General features: G+C 42.3%; 1 protein-coding gene across 4 annotated transcripts in view; it reads left to right on the top strand.

The window, feature by feature from the left end:
• LOC132366899 (contactin-associated protein-like 3) overlaps positions 1-27,835 on the top strand; it is a 158,163-nt gene that overhangs the window by 1,266 nt on the left and 129,062 nt on the right. For all 4 annotated transcript variants that reach the window (XR_009503580.1, XR_009503581.1, XR_009503582.1 and 1 more), the window contains exon 2: positions 2,842-2,987. Coding sequence is in view for 1 of the 4 variants with exons in the window: in XM_059924354.1 (XP_059780337.1) it covers positions 2,894-2,987 (94 nt within the window). In the remaining 3 variants the exon portion in view is untranslated. The remainder of the gene's footprint in view (positions 1-2,841; positions 2,988-27,835) is intronic.

The raw sequence follows: 27,835 nt of genomic DNA, 5'->3' as shown, positions 1-27,835 counted from the left end.
GGAACAAAGGGCATATAGGGTGATATTATTGCATATTTGTAGTATTCTGGGTAATTGTGGTTCTATTTGGGACTTGTGGAGAGTTATGTGTTAAATGAGTTTGTGTGTGTATTCAAGGGGCATGGCCACTTGGAGGAATATTTGCTGAGGCTGTGCATTTGTAATTTTCAGTAGGAGCCTCTTAAGCGTATGTATTTTGGGAAGTGAGTATATGTGTATCTGATAAAGAGGTGGGGTTCTATGTTTCTACAGGGAAGTTGGACAATTGCATTTCTATATATTAGAAATATGTGATACGGGTATTTGTTAGTATTTGCATATGTGTGAGCTGGCTCCTAATAGCTAGGGATAATTTGATATACGGAAGTTGTTTCATAAATGGTTTGCTGGAGATACTTGTATGTATCTTACTTGTGCATTCTAATCTGTGTGTGTGTCCGTCATCAGGTTCATGCATTATCAAAGTTTGTTCACAAGGTATGGAGTTGTTAGGAGTATTCAAAGTGTATTTCTTTGGAGAATGCTAGGGTGTTTATACATGTGTTTGGTAGGAGCAAGAGGTGGTCTGTCTATATATTCAGGGTGAGGGTAGAAATATATATATATAAACACCCCCCCACACATATACAGTTTATATGTTGGGGTAGTGGTGGGGAGCTTGTATTCTGGAGAGATAGCATAACGTATAGTGTTTGGGAGGGGATCTGTATGTTCAGGGCTTGGGAATATTTGCATGTGTGTGTCCATAGGTGTGTGAGAATTGTGTATGTATATTAGTAAGACTGCAGAGGTTGTCGGTGTTTTCCTGTTTTGAGTGTGTCTGAGCATTTGGGGTGTATACTCATGAGTAGTTTGTGGGTGTGTGTATTTGTGATTTGTGAGTATATCAGGAGGCTTAGAGTCCTCTGTGTGTCTATTTCCAAATGTAATGCCTGAAGAATTTAGTGGTGTTGCTTGTATGTGTGTTCTCAGTATTAGTGAGGTGGACTTATATGTACAGTTGACCCTTGAACAACACACGTTTGAACCACACGGGTCCACTTCTAGTGGATTTTTTTTCCAGTAAATACTACAGGACTACTACACGATCCATGGATGCAGAACCACTGCATGGAGGGTTGGCGCCCTAACCCCCAAGCTGTTCAAGGGTCAGCTGTATTTGATAAGAATAGGTTATTTGTGGCTGTGTGTGTTTTTGAGTTCCTGGGGCTTCTGGGGTATGTATTCTGGGGGATGTGAGAGTTTAGTTTGTGTGTTTGGAAACCAGTAGACGGTGTAGGTTATGTGTGTATGCAGGAATCCTGGAGTATATGTATTTTAGGGCTGTGGGACTGCATATGGGTCTTTTTTGGGTTGCCCATGAGACAGTTGTGTACTTGGTGAGCCTGTGTGTTTAGGTACTCAGTGTGTACATCTGGATGGCATATTGGTTGCACATGTTTGTTTTCAGGCCCATGTTGTGTGTGTATATATAGTTGTGAGAGTGGAATGTGAATATTCAGGGTGAGTAAGGTTTCGTCTGTAAAAATTTAGGTAGTAAGAGGTAGTCTGTTTGTGTATAATTCAGGGTGAGGGTAGAAATGTACGTGTGTGTTCAGGATATATATATATATATATATATATATATATATATATATATATGTATATGTACAAACAGATATGTGTATGTGGTATCCTTTTGGTTATATATCTGTGATGGGAGTTGAGGGTTCTACTTGGGGTGTAAGTGGATTGTGTGCACAAATTCATAGGAAAAGGTATGGGATGTGCTGGAACTGGTTCATAGTATCCTGGGATAGTCAATGGTGCATATCTCTTCCCAGCTCTGTGTTCAGTGATGTCAGGTGGGTAGCTTGAAATTGGTCATGCTGGGAATATTTATACCACGTAGAGAGCATAGGTGAAGTCTTTCCCACCTTTCTCGGAGAGTTTTTTAGCACTTACCAGCACACCACTGATGTGCGTGTTTGGATGTATGTATGTATGAAGCAAGAATATTTGGGCATCGGTGGGTACGTATGGGACACCCATGTGAATTGTGAGTGGGGCATCTGGGGCTATGGGCCCCTGTATATGTGCATTGACCCTGGTAATCGGGAATCATTGCATTGCTCCTATCAGGTTGGTCTGTTCTTTAGGGCCAAAGAATCCCCATAAATGTTGTTGATTCCCAGTAGAAATCATGCAGATGGATACAGGGGTGTCTGTACCTTAGGCAGGTGGACACTCCTTCAGCATTTGGGTGGTCCTAGCATCTGGGTCCCTAGAAGGGGGGGCCTGGTGGACAGATGGCCATGCAGAGCAGAACCTTCACAGGTGTGTTGTTGGCGTGACAGGCAGCAGTCAGAAAGTCACGGGGCTTCCTGGATAGGAGGTCAGATGACCAAGGGCTCTCCCAGGAAAATACCCTGAGAATCAGTTGGACAGCTATAGGCGTTACTGGCTCTTCTGGGGCACAGCTGACGTGCAAGGACACCCTCCACATGGGGTCCAGAGCCACGTGTCCCTGAGCCCAACTGCCCCAGGGTGGTGGGAACTGTTGCGTATCAGGCTGGTCAACTGTATCACTAGGTCTCAACCAACCTGTCTCCGTGGAAATCTAAGTCCTCAGGGATAGGCAGGACCTCTAGGGATCAGTGAGCTGACAAGGACAGAGGTGAGGAGGCTTTGTCCCTGAGGGAGAGTTGGGGACTGAGACCTGGAGAGCCTGGGGAGTCCCACTCTGAGGAGATATGACTCTGATGTTCCCAAACCCTTTAGACATGTTCTCTGTTCTTTTCTGAAGGCTCATGATGCTTCCAGCAGTGGGAAGCTTATCTCAGTTTCATGTTTCTCTGATAGGATGAACTGACCCTTTTATTCACTATTCCACATCGAGCTGCAAACCCATCAGATGGAACCACGTGATCATTGTGGCCGCCAGCTGACCCCACAGCCACCTTGTGCCTCCCTTGGACCCACCCAGGAATTTCTGAGCCTTCTTTATGGTGAGTCTTGTGGCCTTTTCTCCCTCATTGTGAATCCTCCTGCCAATAAAACATGCTGTGAGTGTTAACAAAAGGAAACCTCAACTAGAATTGGAGTCTGGAAGGCCCATAGAGGGAGCTCTCATGCCGTGTCACTCATCATCAATTACCCCAACAGGAAGAGGTCATTCACTGACCCCAAACAGGAAGTGCAACCACTTTACTACCCCAGCTGGAGGAGGGAAGACTTCCTTCCTGGCCAGCAACAAGAAATAGAAAATAGAAAGAGCTAATAGAAAATTCCACAGTTCAGCCAATGAGAAGCCATTGTCACCTGAAGTTTCACTTTCCTCCAGTGAACTTTCATTTTTTCCCTTGATGATGACTTTCTTTCCTTGTCCCACCCTCTTTACTTTAAAAGCCTTCTGGGACTTCCCTGGTGGTCCAGGGGCTAAGACTCTGCTCCTCCAATGCACGGGGCATGGGTTCGATCCCTGGTCGGGGAACTAGGATTTCCACATGCCATGTGGCGTGGCCAAAAAACAAAAAGCCTTCCATGTTGTGTAACCAGTTGGAGTATCTCCCTTTCCATCAGATGTGATGCTGCCTGATTCATGAATCGTTTAATAAAGCCAATTTATTCAAACTTCAAAGTAAATCTTCAAATTTACTCAGTTAAATTTTGTTTTTTAATACATTGGTGGCATTCAGAGGTGGCCACTAACAGTTTAATATGTATCCCTCCGGAAATGTTCTGTATAAAAATATATATGTGCACTTTTCTAAAATCCACTCTTATGATTCCTCCTGCTAACACGATGATTTTATGATTAATTGCTTATCTTTTTAAAAAGAAAAAGATAAATATATTGGTGGCAGTGATGGGATCTGAAGCAAATTTCTGATAACATTTGGGACGAGGAGAAACAGGTGTGGTGCCCACAACTCCTTTGAGTTCACTGTCTTTCTTGCCATTCCTGAAGGTTGTTGGTAAGCTCCTCTTGGTTTGAGCTCCATTCTCTTTGATTGAGTTTGTGCTCGCAATCTAACTGGCTTTCCTTTCCAGGGCAGGTCAGTTTGGCTGGTAGAGGATTCTCCCTGAGGCCAAACCCCTAGCCTTTCAGAGGGAAATTCCCAGGACACAGTAACATCTCTTGGTTATTGCCAGTATATTTTTGAGTGGTAAACCCTAGCCCCTAATTTTGTTCCCTGGATTCCACATTGGGCACTGCTGGCAGTGTAGTCTGCACTTCCCCATCTGTTTGGCATCAGCCCTCAGTTTCCATGCTTGGAACTGTTGGTGGCGGCTATAGTTCTCCATTTTGTTTGGCATCAGTTTGCAGCCCCCATTCCTTGGGATTTGCTGGTTGGATCTTTTTCCTCAGTCCAGGGATCCCTGGGAATTGGTGGTGGTGCATACCAGGCCTTCTTTTGGCCAGGACATAGTAACATCTCTTTGTTACTGCTGATATATTAAGGCGCAGTTCTTTTGTGTGTTCTTTTGGGTTGACAAAGGCTAGCTAAGGAAATGAGATCCTTTATCACCAAAGAGTTGAGAATGCCAGCTTCTGGCACACCTGCTTATTTTATATTTGAGAACTATGGTCCTGGAGGCTGTAGATATTTAGAAAGATGGCAAAATTATACTAATATTGATCTAGAATTACAGTGGTCATTGTGGGGAATGTTCCAGTTAGACAAGATTGTTCATTTAAGGAAAACACTAGAGAGCAAGGGTTCCCAAATTGGACAGGGAGAATGAGATGCCTGCTTTAATTGGTATGTAAAAGTTTACAGAAGGTTTCAAGATTCCAAAATAGCTTCGTTTAGAGACTTAGAACAAAAAGCTAATGAAAAATTAAAGAGGCAAAAGGTACCTGAAACAAAAGACCATAGGACGGATGTGACTGCAGATGTAACTCCTACTGTCCCCCCCCTTTCCTTTTTCACCTGAGTACTCTTCTTTTACTCATTTTCTGTCTGAAATACTTTTCTATTCCCAAGAGAATATTTAACAATTGCCATTTAAAGTAAAACTACCTGAGGTTGCAGGTGAGCCCCCTCAGGTGTCCTTTACCTCTTGGTCAAAGACTGAACTGAGAGCTATAGTCAAAGAATTCTCTAAACCTAGGGAGGAACCCCCAACATTTTTTGAAGAATTTAGAGTCACTGTCACGGCCTATGTCCCCAAACTGCTAGATCTTTATCTGCTTGTACACATGTTGGTAGGACTGGGGGAAGCCCCAGAATGGACGCGGGAAGCAAAATGACATAATCCCTAGGATGATATTCAAGATCCTCAACCTAAAAAGGCTTGCAGAATAACAACTAACCTTTTATAAGCTATTCCTAAAATCTTCCCTGCTCACACTTGGTCTATTATTAATTGGCCTAATAATGATTGGCCTGTTATTCACTCATACAAACAAAAGAGGGGTGAATCTGTGGAAGACTTTCCAGCCAGTTTGTAGGCTCTCTTTTTACAGCATTTGGGGTTACAAGCAATAAAAAGGCCACTCAGCCTACTTTAACTGCCCTCTTTGTAAATGGATTATCTTCTGAGATTAGTGGATTGATAAAAGGGCAGAAAATAGGCTGGGAGGCTGTAGGCCTGACTGAACTCCTGACTATAGCTGAGCATTTTGAAAGGACCTTGGAGCAAGATCACAAACAGAAATCCACCAAGCTCATAGCCTTACAGTTACAACAGCTCTAAGGCAAGAGACACAAAATAACACCTAGGCCTCCCCCATTACAACCTCCTAGGGGTCCATGATCAATTCGATGACCCAAAGTTAATGTTTCATTTGTAATCAGTGAGGACACTGGACAAAAAGGTGTCCTCAAAGGTCCTATGCAAACTCTTCACAAATGCTCTCATATCTGTCTCAAAGGGAGGGCCCCCCCATGACCCTCTCCCCTAGTTGGCAGAACTCCAGAGGGTCTCTGGTAAACTATTACCAGCAATTACCTTAAACAGCCCAGAGGAAAATAGAATGAAAATTGATAAAAAACTGCCAAATTTTAGTTGATACTGGAGCTATGCTTTCTACTTTAAACCCCACTCTCATGTTTTACTTTGAAATCTACATTAAACCCTAACCCTAACTGTAAACATAATTACCTAACCCTTTAACACCCTATCCCTAGCCCTAACCAGAGCTGTGCTTTCTACTCTAAATCCCACCCTCAAAGAACAACAGGCCCCTCTGAGTCAAGAGGATGTTTCCATAGTGGGAGTACCTAATAAAGTTCAGAGAGAATTTTTATCTCAACCAAGATTCCTTTTTGCTATGCAATATAGCCCCAGTTAATCTATTCGGTAGAAATCTCTTTTCTAACTTAAAAGGGTCAGTACATTTTGCCTCCAGTGGAGATCTCACCTTAAAGTTTCCTGATCAACCTGAACCTGATTATTTATGTTCCTTACAATCTGTCCTGGACATAAAAGAGGAAGTTCAGCACAAGTTCTCTAATTTGATGGAGATGCCTGCAAATTTGGGGGCTACTTCTGACGGTGTTAACATCAGAAGAATAAAAAAATGCATACCTATAAAGATTCAGATAGATGTAGCCTAACCTCTCCCTAGGTTTCCTCAACAACTATTAAAGCCTGCGGTCATACAAGGTCTCACACCTATTGTAGAAGACTTAATTTCCCGGGAGGTAGTCATTCCTGTACTCGTCCCTGCAGCATGCCAATCTTGCCTGGTTGGAAACCTGGCAGGATGGCGATTTGTCCAGGACTTGGGAGCTGTTAATAAAAATAGTTATTCCCTGTTTTCCTGTTGTTCCAAACCTAGCCACCCTTCTGTCACAAGATTCAACTGACTTGGAATGGTGTACTGTTGGAGACCTTTGTTCACCTTTCTTCAGCATCCCGGAGACCCAACAGCCAATATCTATATGCCTTTACTTGGAACAATCAACAATATACCTGCACTTTTATGCCTCAAGGGTTCACTGGGACCCCTTCTTTTTTCTCCCAAGTACTTCACCAAGATTTAAGTACCCTCTAGTTCCCTGAGAAATCAACCTTTATACCATATGGAGATAACCTCCTGCTGTGCTCAGCTACTGTAAAGATTCCATAAGGCATGCATAAAAGATTCCATTTATTTCCTGCAACAGTTAGCTGAGAAAGAACACAAAGGAAAAATTACAATTATCTCTAGACACTGTTCATTACCTAGGACATAATCTAAGCACTGAAGGAATTCAGCTATCTCCAGAGAGAATTAGGCTGATACAGGAACTTCCTAGACTCACAACTAAGTGCTAGCATTGTGGATTTCTAGGTTTAGCTGGTTATTGCAAGCTCTGGGTTCCAAATTTTTCTCTGTTACCTCTTCCACTCTATGAACTTATTAAAGATTTAGTCCCTGAATCCTTTGCTTGGGAAGATAAACATAAGCAGGCTTTTATAAGGCTAAAACAAGCACTGCAAGAGCTGCCTGCCTTAGGGTTACGCAAATGATCAGGTTCAGGTTGATCCGGAAACTTTAAGGTGAGATCTCCACTGGAGGCAAAATATATTAGCCCTTTTAAGTTAGCAAAGAGATCTCTACCTAATAGATTAACTTTAGGTTATTCAGAACCTTTTACTTTATTTGTGCATGAATGGCATAATCAGGCCCCGCGGAACTATGTGAGCATGGTAGTAAACATAGGCCTTTTGCCTATTATAGCATGCAACTTGAGTCAGTTGCTTATGGCTATCTCAGTTGTCTTAAGGTTATAGCCACAACTGCAAATTTAGTGGAAGCCTTGGCAGATTTGACTTTAGAAAATGAAGTTTATTTGCAAATTCCACACATTGTCCACAGTCTTCTTAACTCTGAATTGACAACGTTTCACTGCAAGTGTCACTAGATTCACTTCCTGTGAAATCCTGCTTTCACCACCTAATCTTTATCTTAAACTTTACAACGTTCTCAATCCTGCTACACTACTACCTCTGTCTCACAAAGGTGAGGACCATGACTGCAAGGTAACAGTGTCCCATGGGAATTCCCTGGTAGGCCATTGCTTAGGACTCCAAGCTTCCACTGCAGGGAGCGTGGGTTCGATCTCTGGTCGAGGAACTAAGATCCCACAAGCCACGTGGTCCAGCCCAAAACAAAAACAAACACAAAACACAAAAACAAAACAAAGAAACAGAAAACAATGTCCCATTTTGTGACACCGTGTCCTGAGTAAAGATGTTACCAAGTCCAAGCTTGCTGTGCTTGCCGCACGACAGGCCAATAAGTCGGAGATGAGGTGTTGAGGCAAGGAATATGACTTTATTCGGAAAGCCAGCAGACCGAGAAGATGGCGGACTAAAGTCTCAAAATAACCATCTTATTGGGGTTTGGATGCCAGTTTCTTTTATAGCACAGAGATGGGGAGGAGATGAGGAGGTAAAGTAAAAGGGCCATAAGTTTTGCGAATATCTCCTGGAATGGCCAGCCTCAGGGAGGGGATGTGTTAATTTCTTCTTAATTGCAGCCATCCACAGGTGGACAGAGTCCGTATGTTTCCCTGAACAAAGGCACTTTGGTTTAACATTCAGACAGAGGAACAGGGTTCCCGGAGGCAGGCCATTATGTACAGACAGTATCCTTTTAGTGAACAAAAGCAGCGGAAGGCAAAGGTTAAAGTCAAAGAAACAGATCCAACGTGTAGTCAGATTTGGCTCCTCCCTGTTACAATTCCCTACTGTCAATGTCCATTCCACAGTCTTGTGGAAAAAGAAGGGGTGACGGCCCTTCTAATTGCTTCGTCAGATGGAACTTTCCGGGAGTGTCCACCATCGGTGCCAGTGTTCCAAACGTTGTTTTTTTTGTTGTTGTTCCTCTCTGGAAAGTGTCTCCTTTACACCAGTAGCCTTAAAAAAATATTCTCAGCCTAAAAGTTGAGAGTTATGATCTATTTGATGGGAATTTTGAGAGCTTCAAGCCTGGGAAGCAGCGTCTCAAGTTAAGGAATTTAGCAGTTTTCTATGTATGGGAAGATGCAAGAGTCTGGGCTCACTGAAATCATTCATTTGATATGTACCTCAGCTACCCGGGGCCTGTATCCTATATTCTCATATCCTGAGTTTCGTCAGGGCTCACCGGCTCACGTTGGAGGGCTGCAATCGCTAATGACTGATGTGTCAGGCAATATTCCATTTCTCAGATCCTCTCCTCTTGGTCAGGATTTTGACCAATATCTGGGAGACATTTCAGGATCAAATTTTGTCCCACGGTGCTGGGAGGCTCATCCCAGGTCAGGGAAGAATGCTTGATATGCCACTCCAGGTGCTAGTTTTTGGATTAGGCTCTATTGATAATTAAAGATCCTCTGGATCCTCTATCTAATTATGATCCAGGAGACATTTTCCCTTGTTGCTTCCTCCCATACCTAGAATCACACTATTACAATTATTTTATGTTATAAATGTGATCTATTTCCTCAAGATGTTTAGCCATAGAAGTATTGTTGGAGGCCTGGTTACATACTGGGTACTGTAAGAGACACCAATCTTATAAAATAGACAGGATATAAGTAATGCAGCTAGTAACGTTAACAAAGACACAGTGCAGCAGGGAGACACAAAGAGCAAACAATCTGGAAACAAAGAACAATGAGCAGTATAACTATTTGTAATCCAGTTGCAATGGTGAGCGACCAGAGGTACCATAACTGAGTTAGTGAGCCATCCGCTGTTTCAGTGTACCAGCAGTGCATACTTAGACATGCACGGCTTCATCTTTGAGACAAGCATACGCTACTGGCAGGATCAACCAGGTAGAGAGAAAAAGATAAATGTTTCAATTCTGCATACAAGGGTATAATTTAACAAATTACTGTAAGTCATAATTAGTTTAAGGGGAGACTTTTGCTTACACCTGGAAAACACAGATTTAAAGCAGTCATTTTTCAGATAGAAACCATAAAAATTATAACCATAGTCACCAGTTTACCCAGTCATGTGCAACTAATCGTTTTTGTTAACAGCTTTATGAAGCCATCAGGTTTCCCATTAGAATTCTTCAAGATCTTACCCAGTTCACCTTTATGGTCTGAAAACCAGAAACTTGTATTTATCCAAAGGTCCCTTCTATAAATCTTCTTGAAGAGGAAGCATTTTTGCAAAGGCATCAGAGTGATACCATAACTGTGTACAATGACGAAAGAATTAAGAAGGCACTTTTTTTTGGGGGGGGGGTGTAATCCAGATTTTATTGCTTATTATGTCATTCCATACAACTTTAGGTAAACACGTTGAGAAAATATACTGGACTATTAAACAGATGATGGCAATATTGATAAAAATGTTCAAGTGTTTTACATAAGGTAGTAAGAGGCACCGCTGCCACCATCACCACCACCCCCCAGAAATTTGTACATTTCGTATAAAAAGAGTAAAAATAGTTCATTGGCATTTAACTAGCATTATTCTTTGTAATCTATGAACCACGATATGCCTGAATAATTTCAGAATCTTCAGAGCAAAACAAAGCATTTTCTTCCACTAGCAGACATAGCAGTTTCCGTTTCTTTAAAAAACAAGCAAACAAATCAGCACAACAAAAACTATACACACAACCCCAAAACAAAAAAGTTGGCATATTCCAGTGGTCCGGAATTTTGACGTTTCTATCGCATTAATTCAAGAAATAAAATGTGATTCAGCATTTTAAAATGAGACAAGCTTCTTCACCATAGTTATACTTACTTTATAATTGAAACGATTTAACTGAAGCCAATGTTAACCCAGCAAAAACCATGGCTATAACTCAAACTGCTCTTTTGATAAAGAAACTTCTTTAAAAGTTAACTATTCTTTAAAAACTCAGACCCGAGCTGCACAGATGTAATTGAGGAACCAACAACTGACTCTTCCAGAAACCACAGCAGCAGTTCTAAGTGTTTTTGAAGCTGGGGAGTATATACAGAATCACTGTAAATGGCACATACACATCAGTAACTTCCTGCTAAAACAGCATTTGAAAGACTTCTATGTCTATTTTTACAAAGATGAGTGGGCTGAGACATACATTTGGCTACTTGAAAAGAAACAAAGAGAAGGCACGTTTAAATCTGATTACGATGCAATTGACAAAGTAACGTGGTTACTGCGGTGACATGCAGCACTTTCAGATAATAAAGAGAATTCTGACTGGTAACATTTTATCAGGGCATACCAAATTTTAGGAACTCCATATAATCTGTAGAATACCTGTATCATTTGGCATACAATATAACCTAAGAAGATTTATTGCTTATTTGACAACACTTCCCGTGTAATTCAACATACCAAGTCAACCTAATTAGTTAATATCTCTCTTTGGGGGTGTTTCAGGGGCCCTTTGAAGCACCCCAAAGTTAGCTAGAGCTCAAAGGAACTTCATTATAATTTGATTCGGGAAGTTTTGTCCGAAAAATAAGAAAAGGGTTTAAAACTGTCAGATAGGATCACATGTCACTGTGAAACAATAGTTATTCAGTTAGCCAAAGTAACAATAAAAGATTTCAAAGGCAAGTACAGAACAGATCTCTTAAAAGGTAGAAAAACTTAAAATCTGTTATCAAAGGCAGTCCAAAATCTTAAGAAACCTTGTCTTCTTAACAGAGAGAAAAGCGAAATTCAAGTTTTGCACCAGCTTACTTTTAAAATTTATTTACTCAATTACACTTATTTTAAACTTAGTCAATCCTGACCACGTACAGAACTCTTTTTTTCAGGGTCCACTTTCCATAAAACTTCTGTCACTTATTTTAGCACAATTCTGACTTTCAAGTGGTCAAATATCTGGAGAGACTAATTTTAGATAGACCTTCCTAAAGGATAAGTATTTTAAAAAGTTCACCTAAAGCTCTTATTTCATTTGCATTTTCTTTCCTTAAAAGTTTCTTCACATCAGGTTATTTCCTTGCTGACAAATTTGCAATAGATATAACAAGATTTTATTTAGCTTATAGTAAACCTAGGCACAATAAAAGTATTATACTTAATGTTGATGACTCTAACAGCATGTCTATATTAATTAGATCAACAAACGAACGTTAATACCAGGTCTTAATTAATACTGAATATTTCCCAGTTCACATGAACCTGAAGCTCATTTAGCTCAATTTCTCTTGTATTTAGAATAGTTTGGTTTGTAAGTGCTCACTTTTCTTTAAGCCAATTAAATAGAGCTCATCCACAAATCCACCTCAGCAATGTTATCCAAAGACAAAGACACATACAAGGACACAAACATACAGAGACGTCATAGTTGTCATTTCCAAATTTCAGCAGGGAGTCAGGTACAGCCATGTGAAACCCATCTGTTTACAAAAAGAGGTTGGATTCAAATTAGGTTTCTGACAGATGGAAAAAATCAAACTCACTTGTCTAGATGGCTGAATTATTACAGAAAAGACACTTAGGTTTTTTATTTATCCTTGATAAGTCAATTTCTAAATTACTTTACCCTCTTTTAAAAAGATGCATTTTAAAAAGATGGCAGAGATGAGGGTTCCTGAGAAGACCAGAAAGGACATTTGCATCTCAAAGATACAGGCAAGTTTTTCCTAGGATGACTTTGTTTCCCCTTTGTTTAATATTTACAAGCCTCTTAAGATAAACAGGGAGGGTTTGGGGAGTGGTATCTATTGGAGAGTCAATCAACTCGTTCCCCACTGTCAAAGTTCCCTGGGGCTCCTGTGGGGAAATTAGAATAGACGCCTCAAGTCCAAGGGCGTCGCCTGGCCTCCTATAGGATGTCAGCACAAGGGAAATTGCCCTGCTGTGGAAGTGGCTCCTGGTCCAAATTGGGTGGTCTGTGGAGTCTTAGATGGTGATACTAAATCAGGCTCCTGTGCTCTGGGGGTTAACACAGAAACTTCTATTTGATCCCCGTGGGTAGGGGAAACAGGAGGTGGTGAATATGATGGCGGCATGGGGGGAGGGTGGGCAGTTGGAACAACTGCCGGTGCAGCTTGCTGTTTTGCAAAACACTTGTAACTGCGAGATCCTATAAAATTTGAGTGAGCCATTCAGGGGCTATCGCCCTTCTGATCCTATATTTTGGGTCCGCACCCTATTACAATAGTATATCATGTGTTTCTTAGTCATAGGCTCAGGGCTATGTTTCACCCATTTATCTAATATAGGCCCCAAAGGGCTCTCCTTCAGGGTAGATGGAGTGTTTCCCATTGTGTACACCAAAATGCAAAAGACGCAAGCAAATTCTGGCATCAGTGCACACCAAACCAAGACCAAAACCAACGAACCAGTTCCCAAATCGGTTCTGAGGGGGTGTAGTGGTGTAGAGAGCAGCCGTCTGGTCCAGAAGCCCACAGGCAGCTAGGAGGAGCTGTGTTAGTCCAAAGGCTCCGGGACACATAGTCCATTCTCAGCCCAGAAGGAGCAGCCAGGGGGAACCAGTGGGAGGGCTTGACTAATTGACCTTTGTGCCTGCTATAAAGCTTATTATTTAGCTCTTCACCAGTAAAATGTGAAGGGTTTGTACGTGGCTGCATAAATGGGTCTACGAATGATGGACAAGTGTGGTATTTGTTGCCTCCGAAGTGTGAAGAGACCTAAGTAAGACGAGTTGGGCTTGCTATAGTGTGTTGGGGAGCTGAATAGTTAACAGCTGAGGTTTAGCTGCAAGAGGAACTTCCTGGATTTTAAAGGATCAGTTAATGCCCAGAAATTTAACAGTTGTGGACAGTCCTTGAATTTTCTGTGGGGCAGTAGCCCACCTGTATGTTATAGATGGGTCACCAACCATGTTAGGGCCTCGTGCACCAATCTCCTGAGGGGCTCTGGATTAGAACATCAGTATAGTGCCAGACGGTGCAAGGGGACACCAGGTCTTGCCAGCAAAGACTGTGGGCAATAGCTGGGCTGTTAAGATAGCCAGTAGGCAGACGGGTTAAAGCATACTGGGTGCCTTCTGCAGTAAAAGTAGACTGCAGCTGGGACTCCTCAATAACTGGTACTGAATAGAACATAATAGCTAGATTGTCACAGCAAAGTAATTCCCTGGAGCCCTTTGGATATCCTTAATTAACTGGACAGTGTTGGAAATGGGAGCCTTAATAGTGGGGATCAGCATTGATATTTCCGTAGTTGCTTATAAGGCGCCACTCATTAATAGCAGGCTTTAATAGCAGCCAAATGGGGGAATTGAAAAGGAGAAATGGTGTGTTTAATGACTTCTTCTTGTCCTAAATTTTGAATTTTGGGCTGCAATCCCACAGCCCCCCCCTGTCATACATGTTATTGGGGGATATTTACTGTCTTAGGTGGCAGTCTTATGGGCTCCCAATATTCAGCTTCCACCAGGAAGACCAGGGATTTGGGTTTGTTCCAAATGGCGTTGCGGTACATCAGGGCATCCATAGCTGTACCGGGAAAGGGTAGGGCCAAAGGGGCTACCACCACTACAAGATTTTTAATAAAGATTGTTTCAGTAGTGACAGTCAATGGAAGCTGAATGCTTTCCACTCCCCTGACTATTATGCGTTGTAATCTAACGTGTGGCCCTTGCTTATAATTGGAGGGTTTCCCAGGAAGCACTGTAATTTGAGCTCCAGTTGTCAATGAGAGCCATGAGAAAAGTTGTTTATGTGTGTCCCAAGGATAATTAGAGAAGTAAATGGGCAGTTGTCCCAGAGGAGGGCCACGCTCCAGGGATCTGCCAGGTCCCTAAGGCAGAGGCCTTGGCAGAGGTCAGGGTACAGGATTCGGAGAGGTGACAGCTGCCCATCACTCCAGTCTGCTGAAGAGTCTGTAACGCCTGAGCAAAAATTTCTACCTTGTGCTTGGGCTGTCCCAGGGTTACGTCATTACGGACCCCGATCTCCAGAGCTGCCAATACAGGGAGGTCTGTTAGTCATCCCATGAAGGATGGAGCTGTGTGAAAGCACCACCCCTTGGTGGAGACCAATAAGGGTCCCAGAAGTCCCTATATCCCTTAAGGGTCCTCTGTTAGGTTCCTGGCCGATGGGGCAGCGGGGCCCATGTGCCTTTACTGGCAAGCGAGATTTGGGGCTTCAGAAAAATTATCTTTCTCATATCTAGCTACAACATGGATGCAGTCCAATGCCTGTTCTACTGTATCTGACGTTTCTATGAATTGTAACAGCATGGCTTTATAATTAGGGGGAACACAGTTCTCCCCCTTCCCTTGGAGAAATGTTTTCTAGAAAAATTTGCATTTCTATCATGGTATAGTTACATGTCTCTGTTTCTTGTTCATGCTGGTCATCCGATGTTTTGGTGCAATGGATGGTGACAGGGAATACCTGGAAGGGAGTTTTCCTCTTCCCTGACTCATATGCTGCCACTTCCCGTTTAGGGTGTCCCAGTCAGCCTCGGTGGGGTCAAGGGATGATTTGCAACAGCAGCAAGAATTGCAGCAACATAGGAGGCACTTACCTCAGCGGCATTTCCCCGCTCGGGGTGCCATGATGCCCCTGGTAGAGCTGCCTCTGTCATGGGTTAGGGCTGTGTGGGGAGCTCATGGATGTATGTTTGGGGTATAGGACGGTTTGGGGTAATAGTAAAGCTGTGTAGAGACTGTGTATGTGTGATCTGGGGAGAGATGAGGGGCCTGAGTGCCTTTATGAGTGTACGGTTGGTGTAGCATGGTGCGGCTGGGTGGTGGGGCTGGTTCTGGGTGTTTTGAGGCTGTGTGTGCAGGCATTTGAGAAGAGGTAAGGGTACGCATTTTAATGTTTTGTGTGTTGGATCTGTGTGTATTCAGAGTATAGGGGTTATACATATGCTCATCCTGTAGGGTAAGAGTTTAGGGAGTGTATTTTTGGTGTGGAGGAATTTGCAGAGATTGGGGTTTTCAGTGTAAATTGGGGTTGCTAACTGTGTGTGTATAATCAGGGGATGTGACAGAGGCTGTTTATAGTATCTCAAGAGGGAGATGGGTGTATGTTTGTATTGGGGGTGTGAGTTCATCATGTGTTGTGGGGGGAGTATTTAGGAGAAGGTTGGAAACATTGTGTCTCTCTGATGGTATTTTGTGTTTGTCTCAGCTTCTGAGGCATTGTACATACGTGGATGTTCACAGCTGTGGGGGGACTGTATGTGTTATATTTGGATTTGGGGGGTTGTGTCTTATATTAAGAAGTATGTGAGTTTGGTTTGGATGTATTTGGCTATTGTTGAAGGGTTTGTGTGTTTGCATTGGGGGGTTATATGGGGTTGGGTGGATTTTTGTGGGATATGAGGATTTAGGTGTTTGATTATCGGGGGCCGTTGGGGGTGTGTTTTTGTATTCAAGACTGTGGCTGTGATTTTATTGGGGTTTGTAGTGCATGTATATTGGTGCAGGAGAGTTCTGGGCACACAGGCATCTGCTTATAGGTAGGGAGTTTGTGTGTTTGAGGATGTTTGGAGCTCTGTGGGGCTGTGTGATGGTGGCACAGGTGACTGTGGGCAGGTGGAGTGTGTGTTGGGCTGGAAGGGAAACTCGAGGGCATGTTGGTGACTGTGAGGCGCCCATGTGAACTCCCACGTAGACTGACCTTTGTTCCTTCTGATCTTCTATGGCTTGGACCCATCCTGATCTTCTGTGGCAGCTACTCCCCTGCAATGGTCAGCAATACTCTGCTCATTCTTAGCCAGATGAGTCAGGAAATGTCACTTCCTCTGGCAGCTGGATGTGTCTCTTGCAAGTGAGTGGTCCTGGAGTCCAGGGTGCAGGACTGGTGGACAGATGCAGAGTGAGGCTGATTCCCCCATGAGCCCTCTCCTCAGTGAGGTGGCCAGGAGGTCAGGGCTGTATCTCCAGAGGGTCAGACATGGCCAGTCCTCTCTAGAATGTGCTGGAGGGGCCAACTCATTGAACGGACCCTGCCAAGAGATAAACAGACCCCGAGGACAATTCCTAAGGGAGAAGTTTATACCTACCCATCTTCCACTTTCTGCTTTGGATGGCCTCTACCACAAGGTAAAAGCTAAGCCCCCTCACACGGCCCTTCTTGGCCTGGTCTTACTGACCGGCCAGTCTCTCCCCACATCCTGGCTCACTCTGGGCCCTCTGGTGATACCAGCATGAGGCCCCCCTGCATGTCAGTTCTCACCTCCTTGCCTTGGCCCATGCTGCCCTTGCTGTTTGTCCTGCTCTTCCTCCCCCAAGGCCGTGAGTCACCTTCTCCAGGTGGGAAGGATCCACTGAAAATGCAAATTTGGGTAATTACTGCATCACCTGAGTCTCTAGCACGTGCCAGGCACTATGACGCTTGCCAAATCCATAAAAACCCCACAAAGCGGGTGTGCTATTAGTTGCACTTTGCAGGTGATGAAGCTGAGGTTCAGAGGTGAGCAACCATGACCAAGTACCCTGTACGTACCAGAATATCAATCAGACTGGTCAGCGTATCCAATAAAGCCAAACATTAGTCTGATCAGGACGCCTAGATGCCAGGCTGTAAAGGCGCAAAATATGTCCCAGCAAGAGAAGGAGCAGTGCCAAGTACCCCAGCAAAGAAGCAGAGTTCATATCCTGCTTTCTTAATCAAAATAGCTGCAGATCAACCCACAGTTTCCTAGTCTGTTAATAGGAGGAAAATACCAATGTGCGTTGTCCTATAAAACTACCTTAAAATAATATGTATGATCCCGAGTGCTTTGGTAATGACCCCAAATCATCATCATGAAGTTGGGATACTTCTTAAAACACTGCAAGTCTTACACACTGGCATATAGAATCTGTCAAGTCAGTTCTTTGGGTAATGATGGTAGATAGAAGTGGCCCAGAAGGACAGAAGACAGAAAATAGAGCAGAAACTATTTGTCCAGAGGTGACAATGGGTCATAGCAAAGGTTCAAGCATTACTAGGGAGGTGGTGAAAATAGTAATGGGCATGGAGTGTAATAAGTCAAGGATATCTAATGTAGTTTCCAATGAAAGTTTGTGAAAGACATATAGCTAAAAAGATAATAGGCTGGGAGGTGAAATAGTACAAAACATTTGATATATTTTTTACAAGGATAAAAGAAGATAGAAATGAACATTAAAGAAGTAGGTCAAATAGAAAAACTGTAAGATGGTAATAACCTCACAATATGATGAGGCAACTTAGATTTATTTTGTTTAAATAAATTGGTAGACTATATTTAGAGTAGTTTTAAGTTTAAAGAGAATTTGAGCAGAGTATAGAGTTCTCATACACCCCCTCACATCTATTCCCCAAACCAAAGTTTCCCCTATTATTAACGTCTTGCATTAATGTGGGGCATTTTTTTACAATTGATGAGCCAAAGTCCATACATTCCTATTAACTAATATCCATAGTTTACATTACAATTTACTCTGTTGTGTATCCTATGGGTTTTGACGAACGTATGACAGGCATTGACCATTACAGTATCATACAGAATAGTTTAAGTGCCCTACCTTTTCCAGGATGTCATATAGCTGAAATCATACAGTATGTATCTATTTCTGTTTGGCCTCTTTCATTTAGCAATATGTGTTTAGGGTTCCTCCATGTCTCTTCCATTTAGTACTCTTATAGCTCAAGCTGCCATAACATAATACTATAGGCTTGGTGACTTTAACAACTCACAGTTCTAGAGGCTTGGAAGTCTAAGATCACGGTGCTGGCCAATTCAGTGCCTGGTGAGGGCTCTCTTCCTGGCTTGCAGACAACTGTCTTTTCACTGTGTCCTCACGTGGTGGAGAGAGACAGAAAAAACTCTCTGGTTTCCTCTTATAGGGGCACTAATAGAGCCTAATCCTCATGACATCATTTAATCTGATTACCTGCCAAAGGCCTCATCTCCAAATACCATCACTTTGTTAGAGCTTGAATATATGAATTTTGGGGGGACAGAATTCAGTTGCTAGCCTCATTCTTCTAACAGTATAAAATATGACGAATAAAGAAAGCTCATCATTAAATTATCTCTTTTCTAGAGTTTCTGTCCCCATGTAGTTATCAACTCCTGGGTAAGATAGCCTAGGCAAGCAAAATTTTAAAAAACACATGAACAAGTTTTTTTGAATCTCAAAATGATTTGAAGGCAAGAAACAGTGTTTGAGAGAAAATTGGGGAACCTTACTTGCATAAGAAAAGGTGATATTCCTGTTCAGAGTTGAATGCCATTTTGGAGCCAGTCAAGCCAGGCTGAGGAAGCACATTCTAAGCAGAAGCAATAAAAATTGTGTGCAAAGAGTCAGGCTTGTTCTAGAAATTAAACAAGCCCCACTGTGAATGTGGAAGAGTGAATGAAGGGATGAGAAGCAGGATAGGTGAATGGAAACTAGGTTACAGAGGCCTATGAGTACAGATGGGCATATGCATGTAAGAACACTACTCATGGCAGGGAAAGAACCACCTGGATGTATCAGAAGGAACAAGTTCTTAACACTCACAAAGGGAAAAAAAAAAAAAGAAAGCCTGGTCTTCCCAGCTAGAATGGAAAACTGTTTAATACATGAGTATTCAGAATAGTTTTCAATCCTGAAATGTGGGGAAAAACTTAACATGGTCTAAACATTACTTGGGTTCCACCTAAAAAGCTTAAAAGCAAGACTCAGAAGGATAAAATTATTTTTAAGTAATTTAACTGCATCCCAGAACAAAGTTCAAGAATATGTACAGAAACACTAAAATATTTAGCACCAGAAAAGGAAAATCTACAGTGACTGTCATCCAATAAAAAAATTACCAGGTATATCAAGAAGCAGGAATATAGAACCACAATGAAGGGAAAAAAAAGCCTAATTAAAACTGACCCAGAAATAGAAAAATTAAAGCATTAGTAGACAACAAAACTGAAGTAGATATTATAATTATATTTCATATTTTCAAGAAGCTACAGGAGGGATTGGACATGTAAAGGAAGGTATTTTTTAAAAAGCAAATCAAAGTTTTAGAGATTAAAACTAAAATAGCTGAGATTAAAAGTACATTGGGGGCTTCCCTGGTGGCGCAGTGGTTGAGAATCTGCCTGCCAATGCAGGGGACACGGGTTCGAGCCCTGGTCTGGGAAGATCCCACATGCCGCGGAGCAACTGGGCCCGTGAGCCACAACTGCTGAGCCTGCGCGTCTGGAGCCTGTGCTCCGCAACAAGACAGGCCGCTACAGTGAGAGGCCCGCGCACCGCGATGAAGAGTGGCCCCCACTTGCCGCAACTAGAGAAAGCCCTCGCACAGAAACGAAGACCCAACACAGCCATAAATGAATGAATAAATCAATAAATAAATAAATAAAAAAATTAAAAAAAAAAAAAAAAAAAAAAAAAAAAAAAAAAAAAAGTACATTGGATAGAATTAACAGTAGATTAGACATTGCAGAAAAGAATTAGTTAACTGAACAAAAAGCAATATACATTATTCAAAATAAACACACAAAGAAAAGAAAAAAAACTTTAAAAAGATATGAATATCAAGAGAATGGGAAGTCAAGTCATAGATGGGGAGAAAAAATTTGTAAAAGACAAATCAGATAAAGGATTGGTATGAAGATATACAAAGAACACTTACTGCTTACCACTAAAAAAAGAGGACAACCTGATTAAAAGTGGACAAAAAATCTAAACTGACACCACAGTAAAGAAGATATAAAATATCAAATAGGCATATGAAAAGATGCTCAACACCTTATGTGTTTGGAGAACTGCAAATTAAAACAACAATGAGAAACCACTATGCAGCTATGAAGAGGACAAAAATTCAGAACACTGACAACACCAGATGCTGGTGAGGATGCAGAGCAATAGGAACTCTCATGATCGCTGTAGGGAATGCAAAATGGTACAGACTCTTTGGAAGACAGTTTGGCAGTTTAATAAAAGAGTAAATATACATTTACCATAAAATGCAGCAATCAAGCTCTTTGGTATATACCCCAAAGAGCTGAAAATTTACGTCCATACAAAAGCCTGCACATGAATGATTGTGGCAGCTTTATTCATAATTGCCAAAAATTAGAGGCAACCAAGGTGCCCTTCCATAGATGGATGGATTAAAAACAAACAAACAAACAAACAAAAACCTGTTCCACATTCATACAATGGAATATTATTCAGCAATAAAAGGAAATAAACTACCCATGAAAAGACATGGAGGAACTTAAATGCATATTACTAGGTGAAATAAACCAATCTGAAAGGGCTACGTACTGTATAATTCTTAACTATGTGATATTTTAGAAGGCAAAGCTATGGAGACCGTAAAAAGATCAGTGGTTGTTGGGGGTTTGGGAGGAGGAAGGGAAGAGTAGGTTGAATAGGTGGAACCCAGGGGATTCTTAGGTCAGTAAAAGTATTCTGTGTGATATTACAGTGGTGGATACATGTTGTATTAGTCAGAATTCTCCAAAGAAGCAGAACCTATAGAATACATGCATGTGTTTGTAACAGGGAATTAGCTCTTATGATAATGGAAGCTGAGAAATCCCACAGTCTGCCATCTGTAAGCTGGAGACCCCAGAAAGCTAGTGATATAATTCAATCCTAGTCCAATGGCCTGAGAACCAGGGGAGGTGGTGATATAAATTCCAGTCTGAGGTCAGGAGAAGATGAAATATCTCACCTCACACCATGAGGCAGGAAAAAGGGGCAAATTCTTCCTTCCCCCAGCTCTTGTTCTATTCAAGCCCTCAACAGACTGGATGATGTCCACCCACATTGGGGGGGGGGCAATCAACTTTACTGAGTCCACCAGTTTCAATGCTAATTTCACCTGGAAATTCCCTCACAAAATATACCCAGAAATAATTGTTAATCTGGGTCCCCCATAGCCAGTTAAGTTGACACATGAAACTAATCATCACAAGTCGACCCTGTGTCAACATGACACCCATATGCATCTCCTCAAATCTTACTTAATCCCCAAATAAGACAATAACAAGGTCTTAATTCCACTTAATATGATACAACAATTCTGAGTCCAATCAAAATACACTAACCCTATCCCCAGAAGAGGAGGTAAATCCTTGTGATATAACTTAAAGTACTATAATGTAAAATTAAGAGTACTTACATATTATGATATAAAATCAATACAACTCATGTTACATAATAAGGGAATATGAGAGAGAAAAAACAAATACACACTTAACACAAATATATTCATAGCAAAAAAAAATGGTGTACTCATGACAATTACAGTCCTGGTTTCTGTAAGTGGTCAGTTATAGCTGGTCTTTGTAACTACTTTCTTCTACCCATTCTGTATTCTTTCTATCTTCAGCAAGCACCTCAGCAGATGGTGGTTCTTCCCTGGTGGGTGACCAAATCCTTCCTTCTTGAATAGTCTGGGTCATTAGTAGCCCTGCCTAGACTGGGTTGTTGTAGTTTTCCACTGAGCTTAATCAAAGAACATGGTAATACTAAGGGATGCCTTAAGCGATCTACTATATCCAGTTACACTTTTCCTTACTTCCGTGTGGAAGAGTAGTCCGCAAGTAGTATCCTTGTATCAACAAACACCTTCCTTTCCTTCTTTGTCCGTTGATTCAGAGGCATGAGGAGCCCAAGGTAGCTGGGTGTTAGTCTTAACTCCCAGTTCTTTGGAATCATTGCTGTGTCTCCTGGTAGAAGCATTTTCCCCTTTGGAACTCAGACCAGCAGAGCATAAGGTCACAGGAACAAAAAGCAAAAATTTGATAGTGGGTCACTAGGGATAATACTGAAGAGTTGAAAATAACTCTTCTCATTTTTGTCCCTTAAAATTCCTGGACCCGAGAATCCTGGCTATGGAAGAAAGAGGACCATATATTGGACTCCAATTCAGAGCATATACAACCCTCTGGAGAACCTTGCCCTGGGACAAGCAGAGGTATTGTCACATAGCCAGCCCTGTAACTGAGTCTTCAGAAGGCCATTCCACCATTCTATCCAGCCTGCTGCTTCAGGTAAGACTAGTGAATTCCAAGGGCCCATTGCCTCACTTCATCTGCTGTGAAATGTATTCCTTGATCTTGAGCAATGCTTGCAGAATCCCATGACAATGATAAGTCATTCTGTAAGATCATGGATGGTAGTTACGCAGAAGTGACGTATGCAGGAAAGGCAAATCTGTACCCAGAGCAAATGTCTATTCCAATAAGAACAAAATACTGCCCCTTGCACAATGAAAGCTGTCCAGTGTCATCAGTCTGCCACTGACTAGCTGGCTGATCACCCGGGGAATAACACCATATTGAGGGCCCACTGTTGGTCTCTGCTGCTGGTTGATTCTTTTTGATTGGGAATTCAGTAGTGGCTGTAGCCAGGTCAGCCTTGATGAGTGGAAGTCGATATTGCTGAGCCCATGCGTAACCTGCGTCCCTGTCACCATGGCCACTTTGTTGATGAGCCCATTGGGCAATGACAGGGGTGGCTGGGGAAAGAGGCTGACTGGTCTGCACAGAACAGGTCATCCTATCTACTTGAGAATTAAAATCCTCCTCTGCTGAGATCACCCTTTGATGATGAGCATTCACATGAGACACAAATATCTTCATGTTTTTCAACTATTCAGAGAAATCTGTTCACATACCTCTTCCCCAATTTTCTTTATGACCAACTTTCCAGTCATGCTTTTTTCAATTCCTGACCACCCAGCGTGTCTGACCATTTCTCCTTCCAAGTGTTTCTCCCTCAGCCAGGTGCATGGCCTCAAGTTCTGCCCACTGGGAGGATTTCTTTTCACCACTGTCCTTCAGAGATGTCTCAGAGAGGGGCTGAGGGCAGTAGCTATCCACTTTTGGGTAGTGCCTGCATATTGTGCAGAACCATTTGTAAACCAGGCCTGCCTGAGTCTCCCTCCGTCAATTAATAGTAGGGAAGTCCCCTTGACGTCATAGGTGCAGGCTGGGAGAGAAAAGGTAGTGTAGCAGAAGTGAGGACTGTGGGCCTTTGAGCTCCTTCTTCATGGAACTTACTTGTGCCTTCAAGACCTGCTCTGGCCTGATCACATATATACCACATCCATTTGACGATGGAGTGCTGCTGTGCATGGCCTCTGTTATGGCTTGGTGGTTAAGATACCACTTAGTTCATGGTGGGCGGCTCAGGTCACATGGTAACTTGATGGCCCAAGGTTAAGTGTTCAGTCTCTACAAAGTTCAGTAGCAGACCTCTTGTTTCTCAAAAGGAGACTAGTTACCAAAATGATGGAAGGGCCTTGCTCCACAGTTCTTAAGGCCTGTGCTTTGATTCACCTATGCGGGCCTTCAAGAGGCTCCAGACAGCATCCTTATTTGCCACAGACACGTCAACACCGTTGTGTCTTCTGGATCTTATGGCCCAAGTGGCAAAGCAGCTTGCACTGCAGCCTGGACCTGTTACACAGCCTTCTCTTGTTCTGGGTTCCAGCCTAAACTAGCAGCTTTTGGAGTCACTTCATTAAAAAGTCTGGAGTAACACATCCAGATGAGGAATATGTTGCCTCCAAAACCCAAAGAAATCACTAAGAGCTGTGCCTGTGCTTTGGTTGTAGGAGGTGTCAGAGACGACAACTTATCCTTCACCTTAGAAGGGATATCTTGACATGGCTCATACCACTGGGCCCCTAGAAATCTCACTGATGTAGGAGGCCATGGCATTTTGTCTTATCTATTTTCTGTCCTCTGACACATAAATACCTTACCAACAAACCTAGAGTAGTTGCTACTGCTCGTTCACTAGATCCAACAAGCATAGTGTCAGCAGTGTAATAGACCAGTGTGATATCTTATGGAAGGGAGAGTCAGGTGTATTTTCTAGCAAACTAAATAATGGCATCAGGCTGGAAAGTTGATATACTCATGAGGTAGGACAGTGAAGGTGTATTACTGGCCTTGCCAGCTGAAAGCAATCTGCTTCTGGTGGGCCTAATGGACAGGGATGGATAAAAAGGCATTTTCCAGACCAAATCCATATACTTACATACCATTTACCAGGGTGAGTGTTAACTTTCTCAAGCAATGAAACCACATCTGCAACAACAGTTACAATTGGAGTCACCACCTGGTTAAGATTATGATAATCTACTGTCATTCTCAAGATCCATCTCTCTTCTGCACAGGCCAGATAGGATGTTGTAGGAATCACCACCCCTGCCTCCTTCAAGTCCTTGATGCTGGCCGTAATCTCTGCAGTCCCTCCATGAATGTGGTATTAAATTTTATGTATTGTTTTCCTAGGTAGAGGCAGTTCTCCTGGCTTTTACTTCGTCTTTCCCATCATAATAACCCTCCCTCCACAGGTCAGGGAACAAATGTGGAGAATCTGCCAGCTGCTAAATATGTCTATACCAAGTATACATTCCAGAACTGGAGAAATAACCACATGATTGGTTTGGAGAACCATTGGGCCCATGGTGAGACAGAACTGAGCTAAAACTCCATTAGTCGCTTGACTTCCATAACCTCTACTCTGACTTTTGGGCCCCTGCAATGTTTTAGGTCTCTTGGAATTTGTATCATTTCAAAGCCAGAGTCAGTTCTTCCCCAAAAGGTCTAATAATTTCCTTTTCCCCAATGCACAGTTACTCTGGTAAAATGCCAAACATCATTCTGGGGAAGGCTGGGGCAAGAATTGACAGTATAAACTTTCAGAGTGCACTGGGGTCCTTCCTCAATGGGGCCCAGCCTCTCCTTCATTCCAGGGGTTCGGGATCCATAAACTGGCTCATGTCTAGGAATGTACTGAAGGGATGTGACTCTCTGTTTTTATGATTTAGGTTCGACTTTTATTCACTTGACCTAGAACTTTTCTGCTTATACAGAGAAGTACAAATTTAGTAGGCTTCCTATCTATTTCACTTCTAGGAACACCATGATCAATTAATCAACACCGTAAGTCAGCATGAGTCAGACTATTCTGATTGCTGCTTTGACTCTGCTGTACATTAAGGTAACCATGTCCACTTTGCCTTCAGTGGTTGAATATTGTCACTTGGCCCCTACCACCTCAGGATTCAATTACCCTCTTTGCATTTAGGTTTCCCAATGCAGTGACTGCATTTCCCACTGTGAGGTCTGATCTACAGAGAAAGCAACCGTAGAGTATTCAAGGTGTCAACTGAAAAAAAATGCGCAACTTAAGAGTTGAAAATTATGTTGCATTTGGAACCTAACTGAGGACTTAAGCCTGGGATACAGCCTCTCAGATAGCTCTGGGGACAGTTCCAAAGAGAAACAGAATATATAGGAGTTTTGCCAAAAAAACCCAAGTAATCAAACATCAAAACTTTCCTGCTAATTAAAGGAAAACCAGACATCTCAAGTTAACGATTTTAACACTTTCTATGTATGGGAAGATGTAAGAATCTGGGCTTAATACAATTATTCCTTTGATATGCACCTAAACTATCTAGGGCCAGTATCCTGTTTTTCTACATCTTAAATCCCCTCAGGGTGCACTATCAGGGGTGGCTGCAGTGGCTGGTGGCTTGGTGGCTGCAAGATCCTTTGTTTACTGGTATGGCAGGTGACATTCTTTGTCCACAAAGGATATTGGGGATCCCCTCATAGATTTATTCCTCACACTACTGATGGAAGGTAAAACTTCTGGAACCCCCCAGTCAGGTGAGCAGGTTTTAAGTGACAAATCTACTCTAACATTCCTCTATCCCTAAGCCTCTGAAGTTCTTCTCTAGCTTAAACTGAGGCAAGTCCAGCATTTCCAGGGTACTCATGGGGGGCCACCTTTTGGCCTATGTTTCAGCCAACCAACCAACAAAACTGCTAGAGCCCTTTCTAATTCCTCAAGCTGCAACAGTAAATGCAGAAGCCCTATTTAGTGAGCCCATACATTCAGCCTCCTTCAACCTTATAAGGAATTCCTTCTTCCATTTTCCCACACCTTTAGTACTTATTCCCAGACATTTCCCAAGATTTTGTCTGTGTAACTTAGAAAATGGAAGTCATTATTTTGGAATGTAATGCACTTCCTCATGAGTCACAGATTGTATCCCACCTTTAGGGACCTGCTGAGCTTGAGTCTAGTTAAAGGTCCAGAAGTAAGGTGGGGTGGTAGGGGTGGGTCCTGAGGAGACTAATAATTATGTTACATGACAATTGCGTCAGGGGAGGCTATGACCCTTTCCTCAGGCAATGCAGGGTTAATCCTCTCAGAAGGAGATGGAAAGGCTGATACCCTGTATGTAGAGAGGCCGCTTCCACTAGGGTTGAGGAAGCCATCTCTGCTGGGGCTGGGGAGGCCAATACCACTGGTGATAAAAGATTCATCACAGTTTAGGGGCTCAATATCCCCAGCTTCATCAGGATCTTCCCACAGGTCCCCATCCCAACTTATAAGATCCAGTTCTTTCCCAATCAATGCCCTCACATTGATTCAACAGTAGATGCCCTTCAAAACTGGGAGTTCAACTTGCATTGTAATTCAACCAGTTGCACGATGAGGTTCTGTGCTTGATTTGCAGCCCTGTAGCTACAGGAGACAGTGGTCTCCTTCAGGGCACATGGTCATTTATGTGGCACTTGAGCTGGGAGTTCAAATCACCAAGTTCATCCTTTTCTTTCAGTGACATAAGAAGCAACAGAACAACATAATTATATACACTGGTTTTCCAAAAATGTTCAAAAGTATCATATACGTTCATCCCAGAGAAATTAAATTTTATGTCCATGCAAATATCTCTACATGATTGTTTCTAGCAGCTTTGTTTGTAATAGTCCCAAACTAGAAACAATAAAAATGTTCTAGAATAAGTGAATGGTTAAACAAACCGTGGTACATTAATACTATGAAACACTACTTAACAGTAAAAAGGATTAACTACTGATACATGCAAGTACTTGGATGGATCTCAAAAAACATGCTGGGTGAAAAAAGCCAACATTTGAGGTTGGTGTTTGAAGGTCACATATTATATGAATACATTTATATAGCATTCTCAAGATGACAAAGAAGGAGACAGATAAGTGGTTGCCAAGTTTTAGG

This window comes from Balaenoptera ricei, chromosome 6, assembly GCF_028023285.1.
Source record: "Balaenoptera ricei isolate mBalRic1 chromosome 6, mBalRic1.hap2, whole genome shotgun sequence".
NCBI classification, from domain to species: Eukaryota; Metazoa; Chordata; class Mammalia; order Artiodactyla; family Balaenopteridae; genus Balaenoptera; species Balaenoptera ricei.
The sequence above is the reverse complement of the archived record's forward strand: the minus strand, read 5'-3'. Positions and strand labels throughout refer to the sequence as shown.